Source organism: Triticum aestivum, chromosome 4A, assembly GCF_018294505.1.
Source record: "Triticum aestivum cultivar Chinese Spring chromosome 4A, IWGSC CS RefSeq v2.1, whole genome shotgun sequence".
Taxonomy (NCBI): domain Eukaryota; kingdom Viridiplantae; phylum Streptophyta; class Magnoliopsida; order Poales; family Poaceae; genus Triticum; species Triticum aestivum.
This window is the reverse complement of record NC_057803.1, coordinates 137322180-137330998: the sequence shown is the minus strand read 5'-3', so window position 1 is coordinate 137330998 and position 8819 is coordinate 137322180. Positions and strand designations below refer to the sequence as shown.

Below are 8819 nucleotides of genomic sequence, written 5' to 3'. Positions count from 1 at the left end.
GTGACCTCATGGTCACAAGGCAGCAGCTTTACCATTGCGCCAAGGCTCCCCTTCGTCAAACATGGTACTACAACAATGAATATCCAAAATGTTTAGCTTATATCAAATTGGATCTCAAATATATTTGAAGCACAGCGCCCCTACTAAAGAACTTCAAAAGGTCGCTTTGATTTACCATTTCTAATAAAAAAATAACAGTTTCACCATTTTATCATTGTGAAATCTTATAATAGTTACACATACTGCTCAACTAGTGTGAAGTTCATACACGAAATTCCCAAAATGTAAGCAAACAACTGGATACGTAGAAACTGATCTTAAATTACTATGCAAAGATTATATGATTGAATTCAACTGCATTTAAGAGAATCTTAGTTATTGCACTACATACCTACGGATCACAATACAACAGTAACATTAAGCAGCATGTCAGGTTATACACTACACTGTAAGGCCATGAGTCTACACCACAAGAAGTTAATGTGTTCTCCGGTTGAAGTGCCATGCAAACTGATCAACAGCCACCATTGCCTGCGAAGCCGAACCAACAGAACCATCATACCTATGCATTAAGAACCAATGCGAATTAAATTAATTCTGACAGTCCAGGAAGTATACTAAAGAAGGCTTAAGAGGAAACTTGATAACTCATTTCTGTAAATTAAAAGTTCAACATGGGGATACGTACATAGAGACTAATAAGTAAGCTCCAATCTGCATAACTATAACTCCTTCACCTCCTGGCTGTGTTGTGTTAACACAACGAGCACAAAACCAGTGCTCGTGGATTGAAGTGACTAAATCTAAGAATGTACAATTTGCAATCAAAATATTGCTGGAGATAATAAAGTTAACTTGGTCAAATTATCCGTACATAAATGAGAAAAGTTTAGACTCATAATGCGGGAGACTCACATTGGTTTGGTCCAATAGAAAAGAATTCCGTCTGCAGATTGTTCCTCCTGAAGAAGTTAATGAACGGTTGCAGATCAACAGCAGTAAATTTTGTTCCCTCTTCCTCTGCTCTGGACAGTTAAAAAAATTGTGACTTTAAACTTCTAAAACTTGAACATTCATGTATCTTAATATATTTATTTATTCGAAAAGGGGTTCTCCCCAGCTCCTGCACCGATTGATGCACACAGTCATCTTATTACGAAGTTTCAATCATTCGAAAAGAACATTCGTGCATCTTAATGAACATGATTTTGCATATCTTTAAATCTGAGATCTCGGTCACATCTGTGATTCAGTCATTAACCTCCATACCAAACAATGTATCCCTAAATTTAGTTTGTCCAATGTATCTTGCGGTGACTATGGATGGAAATAATAACGGCATTAAACTACAACATTTGCAGAATTCATCAACCAATATACGGTGCCAGTTTCAGATCGAACAAAGTCATGTAGCGTGCTAACTAACTAACTACTGCAAAATGACCGAGCAGCTTCCATCTGAAACATGGACGGCCGCATGGAAAAATTCATTAACGCCATTCTCCAGTGCAACTGCCAGTACTGAAGATTATACAGCCCCCACAACTTGCAATGGGTAACGGTGGTTATGAGCGAGGAGATCCCCATTTAATTTCCCGAGTTATCGTGGTTGGGGAGGATGCTTACACGATGGGGAGGAGGCGAGATGGTCCGGTCGGGTCGTAGTTGAGCAGCAGCGCCGCCTTGACCGGCATCCCTGCAACTGCAAGAGGACGGGGATTAGTCCACACGGGGTAGCAGAAAGAGGAGCGAAGCGGGAGGGGAAGGAAGGGGACGGCAGACCGGAAGATCCGACGTGCTTCGCGGTCCACTTCTCCCACGCCCGGCACGCCCATGTCCAGTCCGCATCCATGGGAGAAGTGGCGTCCGCCGCGACGTGTGGGCTGCGCTTGGCAAAGGCGGCGGAGGCGGAGGAGACAACGGCGGGACTGCCTGCCGGAAGGAAAGCCGGGGTTGTGTTGTGCTTGTGCAGTAGTAGCCCAGGCCCGGGCCAGCTAGCTTTATCCTGGGCTTTCTTCCAAAGACATATGTGTGTCCCTCAAAAAAAAAAGACACACGTGTGTGCAATGTGGTGTACTCATGCTATTTTTCGGTTTGCTCTTTCCTTGATAATGGATGTTTTTTTTTCTATTGACAAGATGTATTTCACATCCGGGTTGGTGAAGAATTGTTGAAGGAGATTCACCCGCCACCGACCGTTGTCGTCGAGGAGTTCTGACACTCGCCGGAGTCGGCATGTGCCACGCACCGTGATTGGCCTATAGGATATGCGAGGGCCAGGGGTCCCGCCATATGCGGATGCTCTCGCCGTTGCCCACCCGCCACACGAGCCCCTGCTTGAGCAGCTCGAGGCCATGTTGTATCACGTGGCATGTTGGGGACGCATTGCCTGAAAAAAAACGTATCCTCAAGGGGACCTGTTTGGATAATTTTTTTGCTTTCAATACCAGAGAGGCAAGAGAGCATAAGGAATCCGGTCTAGTGAGTAGCCGCAAGGCTTGATGAGCGAATAAGGCCTGGTTGAAGATGCGGAAGTCACGGAAGCCAAATCCCCGCTTGCCCTTTGGTTCAATTTATTTTCTCCCATTCTCGCATGTGTGTCTTTCGTTGCACGTGCTTTGAACCCCAAAAAAGTTCCTTACTAAGCGTGTGAGGTTCTTGCAAATCGAACACGGCAATTTAAACACTCCCATAATATAAATGGGAATTGCTTGCGGGATGGATTTTATCAGAGTCTCCTTCCCTAGCCGCGAGAGGGTGTCACCCCATGCCATTATTCTTTTGGTCAAACTCGCCCGCAACATTTGAAATTTCCCCTTGTGCATACGACCATCTGGTGTTGGCAATCCGAGGTACTTCCCTAACTCGGATTTTTGTACCTGCAATTTCTGTCCGACCACCGCCTGCATCACTAAGGGGTAACTATCACCAAACTGAATAGAGCACTTTTGTGGGTTTATGAGCTGGTACATGGCCCTCGCATATCTGTGGATGACATTTTTTCACATAAATAGGTTGGTCAGCATTAGCTTTGAAGAATAGAAGGGTGTCATCAGCAAACAATAGATGTGATATTCCTGGTGCACGATTACAGATTTTGATTGGTTGGAAAGCTTGTGTTCCTACTCCCTGTCTCAGCAGCGCAGACAACCCATCAACAATGAATAGGAACAAAAAGTGGGATAGGGGGTCACCTTGCCGAAGTCCTCGCATCGGTGTAAACGAATCCAAGATGACTCCATTAAATTTTACTGAATAGCTCACCGAGGTTACGCATGTCATTATCCATTATACCCACTGATAAGAGAAGCCCAACTTTTCCATCACCTGCTTCAAGAACCCCCAGTCCACCTTGTTGTACGCCTTTGAGAGGTCAAACTTGTACGCACAGAAACTGTTATCCAGATTTTTCTCATGTTGAAGAAAGTGTAGACACTCAAAAGCAAGTAGTGCATTTTGTGTGATCAGATGCCCCGACACAAACATACTTTGATAAGGTGAGATCATCAAGTAGGGGCCGAAGTCGATAACGGATGCTTTTCATTGATGTTACCGTGCAATCAAGTTTTTTTTTCCCGCTGAAAAAGCATACGTGGTAAATCAAAACAACATAACACATACACGCTAAGGATCCCTTCGAAAAATTGACCATGGAGCCGTATGAGATGAAAATCTCATGATACACTGGTTCTATCTAGTGATGCGGAGGCGATCTAGGGTTTCCAGCGCTGGCATCTATGTTTTCCTTGTCACCACAATCCAGTGTCTTGCCTCTGCTCCGAGGATGGATCCAGACCGCGGCAGCTTGAGGTGGTTAGATCTGTGGGGTGGGTTGCGGCTAGGGTTAGAGTTTCTTGCATTTGTCCTAGGTTGTCTAAAATTGACAGGGAGGGATGACTATTTATAGCAGGGGGTAGATGCCCGTGGTGGGCTAGATGAACTGCTTATGGGAGAGGGCTAGCCCAATTATCAAATTTAAATGCAAAATGTTTTATTCTTTATCCGGCTATAGCGCCCTCATATCTAATCGTGTCAGCCTCAAACGACTACGAATCAAAGAAATTTTAAACGTAGCCTTTCTATAAAATAACAAGGCCACAACAAGATATTCAATCTATTGGGACTTTGTTTAACTTACTCATTTCGGTGAGTTTGAACTACTGAGTGATATCTAGGCTTGTGCTAAAAATCAGGAAACAATTTTGGTAGCTCCCAAATTTCACAAAAAGAATGTGGGCTTGGAGGTGAGTCTTGGTGCAGACCATTGAAGAGAAGGGTTATTCACCATTTACAAAAGGAAGAAATCAAAATTAGTCATTAATGCAAGATGATGCTTACTAGATGCACATGATGCACAAACAATATAATAGGCAAAATATATAGGGAATTACTACCAGGATGTTACAGAACGCTTTGGTAATGAATACGAGGGAGAGGCACCACCGCACCATCATTGCTGCCGATCCCCATCAGAAGCAAAGCGGCTGGCGTGAAAAAACGGAAGAGAGGTGAAAATCATAGTGAAAATAATAACCAGCAATAACAAACACAAAGGATTGGGGCGGAGTAACATTTCGCATGTGTACAAAGAACAACCAGCAAAACTGGAAAGAAAAACACCTGTTGATAACATTTTGCATGCCAAGACTAAGCATCAAAAACACTTGTTTAACAACAAAACTATATTTCACTCCAAAGAGAGAGAAAAAAAAACAGGTGCTTCTCAATCAAAGTAAAGCCCAGCACTGGCCGATGAACATCTAAGATGACACTACCAGCAAATTCAAAGAGCTTTTAAATAGGATGATCTAGGATCTTGGCTGATGCTATACAACGAATCTCATCCAAATCGACTAATGTAGACTCAGTCCGCATGGACGCCAGAATTTGTGAGATCGATATCGCCCATTCCTGTATCTTCCTCATCTTCACTGTCATCATCACCAGCAACCTCCGCATTTTGCTCAACCAGGGTATCCAACTGGGCGTTCAATAGCTTATCTTCCCTCTCACTCACCTGTTTACAAAATGCAAATAGTACAAAGCTTCATGAACCATGAACTGGAACAGCTAATATAATTTTGAGAACATTTATACTGGAGATATATACGATATATAGAGGACACGTAGAAGAATTATTAGACAATGCTGAAAACTTACAGCTCTAGGTGCTTCTTTCACTACCAACTTTCCCTTGTGTTTTTCAATCTCTGCTGTGCATGCTTTAACTGCATCAGTGAGAACTGAGATGCCTTGGTCCTATCCCAAGGAGAAACATACAAAAGAAGATTAATTGTTATTTGTGGAGAGTTGAAACATCAAAACCTTAAACCATAATACTGAGGTTGGAATGAATTCAGATAGATGGAGTCTAAAAATTCATCCCGTTTGATAGCAAAGTATTTTCTAAATATTTTGAGAATACTACAGTTTTTGATATTACCATAGTTTTATTTACAATGAGCTGTTTGATTGACGCTTAAAACTGTTGTTTTAATATTGTAGTATTCGACAAACTGCAGTTTTTTCTCTGTATAATAAAAAGAACCCCAGACCTGTTTTAAAAAAACAGAGAAGGCGAAAAGAAGGGACTAGCGTCATTATCCTTCCGCACTCTGCTCAACAACTCGCTACTTGCTCTGGCCTCGTTCCCACGCCGTCGCCGCCCTGTCGTCTTTGGAGAAATCTCCCTCGGCGACCATGGGGAAGCAAAGAGACGGCTGCTCTGTTGTCGTCGGCCGCTACACCCCGCATGATTTGTCTAAAATCTAATGATCATACTATAGTGATTTTGCTGTTTTTCATTCAGACAATTCAGATTCAGGTATCCCTGTTCAAACCATACCACAACAAACTACACCTGGTACTTTTAGCACGGGTTGGGGGCTAGAGGCGAGTGCATGGAACGGTGGCTCAGCTCGGCTTAGCGGCTGGAAGGAGTGAGGGGGACATATGAGTTGGTTGTTTCTTCCTCCGGGCTCTTGATGGGATGGCCCGTATGTTAGCTAGCTGAGCATGTTGATCAGCTCCGGCCAGCAGGTGTGTGCTTGCACTGCTAACGGCTAGGTAGTTGAGTGTTTGAACGCATCAATACTGTGTTTTGCGGCAACAACCAAACAGGTCACAGTAATCTCAATACTTCAACATACTTTGATATGTCAAAACTGTGGTATCTTGTACCCACTGACAAAAATATTGTGGTTTTCAATACTGCAGTTTTTCTAATACTTTGCTACCAAACATAGCCTAAAGCTGTAAGCCCAAAGCAACTTACTGTACCATTTGAGTGCGTGTACAACAAGACAGACTAAGGACAGTTCATGCAAATAACCACTGTCACCTAATCTGTAACTTAGATCATTCTACACACATGTTATTAAGAACACACCAAAAAAAATAGCATCCTTTGTCACATTAGAGAATGAAATTTGACATGGCAATTATCAATTTCCTTCTGGATGACTAGCCAACCAACCCCAATAGATGACAATGAGAAACAGCAAACTACAGATCATGGACAACAAACTATCAAACATTGTATGCGGTGCAATAGCTGTTAGACACATTGGAAGCAAGGTGAGCACTTTAACAGCCTTCCTGATAGTTAGGATATAAGATGATCCACCCAGCCAATAATGTACCCCCTCCAGTCCAAAATATCAGGTGCATTAATCTTTTTTAAAGTCAAACTTCTTTAACTTTGACCAAGTTTATGGAGAAAAATATCAATGTTTTCAAAATCCAATCATTACCATAAGATTCGTCATGAAATATATTTTCATATTTTAGTTATTTAGCATCGTAAATGTTAATATATTTTCCTATAAACTTGGTCAAACATAGAAAAGTTGACTTTTCGAAAAACTAATACACCTTATATTTGGGAACAGACACATTAGAAGCTTCTTTCTAAATAATGAAAATTTGACCATCTAATCAATCAAGAAAAATACAATGTGCTAAAGGCGCAGTGCAATTGTTAAATCTTAAATTCTATGTCAAATTAGGAGCATCCTTCTAAATAAGAATCAAATAATCTAATCAATCGAGCAGGATACCTAGAGTCAAAGCCAACATGAATCATGGAAAGAGGCTGAAGAAGACACCAACCTTGTCGAGAGTTTGTGTAGTCAGAACATAAAGTGGAGGAGCAACCAGCTTAATCTTCACAGGACAATTAGTGTTCCCAGCAGCTTCAGCTTTCCTCATGGCTTGCTGCAATATCAAATTTAGAACAACTGAATAAGCAACCCAAAGTGTTCAATTATATCCCAAGGCAGAAACAGGGTTAACTAGAACCTTAATATGGAGCACCCCATCAAATTGGAAACATTTCATCTCGACGTCAGCACGGATCTTGAGTGGCTGCGGTGTCATCCTCCTCCGTATATTCTGGACCAGGGTCTCCTTAATCTCAGGGGTGACAGCAGGCACCACCTTAGTCACCTGCCAGTAAATTTAAGTATCACTTTCATTTTCTGGCAAAAACTCTAAACTTAATTATGTCGATGGTACTCCCTCCGGTCCTTTTTACTCTGCATATTAGGTTTGTCTGAAGTCAATCTCATCCAACTTTGACCAAGTTTATACAAAAAATTATTAACATTCACATAACAACACATTTATTATTAGATCCATCTCGGAATATATTTTCATATTATATTTATTAGATGTTATAGATGTTAATATTTTCTAATATAAATTTGGTCAAACTTAGCAAACTTGGACTTCAGACAAAGCTAATGTGCGGAGTAAAAAGGACCGGAGGGAGTAAATATCAGAACACATTCCAGGGGTAATTTATTCACATCACTTGAAATATCATTCAATTGTTCGTTAGACCTTAGAACTAGACTCGACAAGACAAATTTAATCTATTGGTACATTCCAACATTCAGTGATTAGTTGCACTAAAAGTTCATTTGGTCCATTTGACCTCAGATAAACTCGCAAGTACCAAACCTTTCTATGGTGCCCATTCAACAGAACGAGAACATGTTATCCATAAACTTCAGCACATTTTACCTGACATCACGCACAAATTCACATGACAAGATCATTTAAGCACGGCGTAGTTATTAGTGAATGCATTTAATCACGTCAGGGCATCGTAGTGCATAAATCAGAATTACGAAAGGAAAAATCATGATAATTGGTGGGTAACCTCTTGTCCGTCAGGGCCGGTCTCCCTCTCCTCGTAGGTGAGCACATCGAGGATGGCGTCGGGGTCAGCAACTATGAGCTTGAAGGCCTCGAATGCGTGGCCGTACTTGCGGTATAGCGGCCAGCCGATGCGCTGGTAGATGGGCTCGAGGTCGATCTCGAGGGTCTCGGCAACGTGGCGCATGATGGAGTGCACGAGCTTGGACTTGTTGTACTTGTCCTCGCAGGACCGCGCCTCCTCCTCGGAGACCCGGCGCTTGGAGAGGTCGATGTATCCCTTGTCGCGGTCGACACGGAGCACGATGGCGGGCTCCTGGCGGCCGACCTTGATGAGCGAGGAGATGGAGCGGATGCGGCGGCGGGAGAGCTCGGAGAAGAGGATCATGCCCTCCACGTTGTTGTACTCGAGGAGGGAGACGTAGGCGCCCATGTCGGCGATGTGCTTGACCTGGATCATCACCGCGGCGTCCACCTCCGGGAACCGCGGCTCGTACATCCGGCACTCGAGGTTCGGCATCTTCTCCGTCTGCCGGGTGGAGGGCGTCGCCGGAGTTGGAGGGGGCCGCGGCGGATCTAGGGTTTGCTTGGGTTTTGGTCGGGGGAGGGGGTGGGGGCGGCAGTCAGAGAATGCTGCTTGTTGTACTCCCTTGGTGGAT

At 43.2% G+C, this 8819-nt stretch overlaps 2 protein-coding genes across 8 annotated transcripts; both read right to left on the bottom strand.

The window, feature by feature from the left end:
• Positions 1–301: 301 nt before the first annotated feature.
• LOC123081863 (uncharacterized) lies at positions 302–2026 on the bottom strand. Of its 7 annotated transcripts, none has more exons than XM_044504376.1 (5): positions 1783–2026; positions 1627–1702; positions 916–962; positions 689–835; positions 302–562 (listed from the first exon to the last, which is right to left on the bottom strand). In XM_044504376.1, exons 1-5 carry the CDS (start codon positions 1833–1835, stop codon positions 478–480), a joined length of 408 nt encoding a protein of 135 aa, XP_044360311.1. In that variant the 5' UTR covers positions 1836–2026; the 3' UTR covers positions 302–477. The 7 variants fall into 7 exon arrangements, with proteins under 7 accessions (XP_044360311.1, XP_044360310.1, XP_044360312.1 ...); XM_044504375.1 differs by having other exon boundaries at positions 302–531; XM_044504377.1 differs by having other exon boundaries at positions 302–531; positions 689–803; positions 1783–2023.
• Positions 2027–4521: 2495 nt separating this feature from the next.
• On the bottom strand, positions 4522–8787 carry LOC123085605 (eukaryotic translation initiation factor 2 subunit alpha homolog). Its single transcript, XM_044507267.1, has 5 exons — positions 8165–8787; positions 7300–7446; positions 7111–7215; positions 5161–5259; positions 4522–5017 (listed from the first exon to the last, which is right to left on the bottom strand). Exons 1-5 carry the CDS (start codon positions 8678–8680, stop codon positions 4865–4867), a joined length of 1020 nt encoding a protein of 339 aa, XP_044363202.1. The 5' UTR covers positions 8681–8787; the 3' UTR covers positions 4522–4864.
• Between the last annotated feature and the right edge of the window lie 32 nt (positions 8788–8819).

Bases quoted from the DNA above. Each gene is read 5' to 3' on its own strand.
- LOC123081863 (XM_044504373.1), bottom strand. From the start codon at position 1,852: ATGGATGCGGACTGGACATGGGCGTGCCGGGCGTGGGAGAAGTGGACC. The intron at 804-915 runs GTGAGTCTCCCG...GTACATTCTTAG, and splicing joins TTCTATTGGACCAAACCAAT to ATTTAGTCACTTCAATCCAC. The intron at 532-688 runs GTACGTATCCCC...TCGGCTTCGCAG, and splicing joins GCTTACTTATTAGTCTCTAT to GCAATGGTGGCTGTTGATCA.
- LOC123085605 (XM_044507267.1), bottom strand. From the start codon at position 8,680: ATGCCGAACCTCGAGTGCCGGATGTACGAGCCGCGGTTCCCGGAGGTG. The intron at 7,216-7,299 runs GTTCTAGTTAAC...TTGATATTGCAG, and splicing joins ATGGGGTGCTCCATATTAAG to CAAGCCATGAGGAAAGCTGA. The intron at 5,018-5,160 runs GTAAGTTTTCAG...TTTTGTAAACAG, and splicing joins TGAAAGAAGCACCTAGAGCT to GTGAGTGAGAGGGAAGATAA.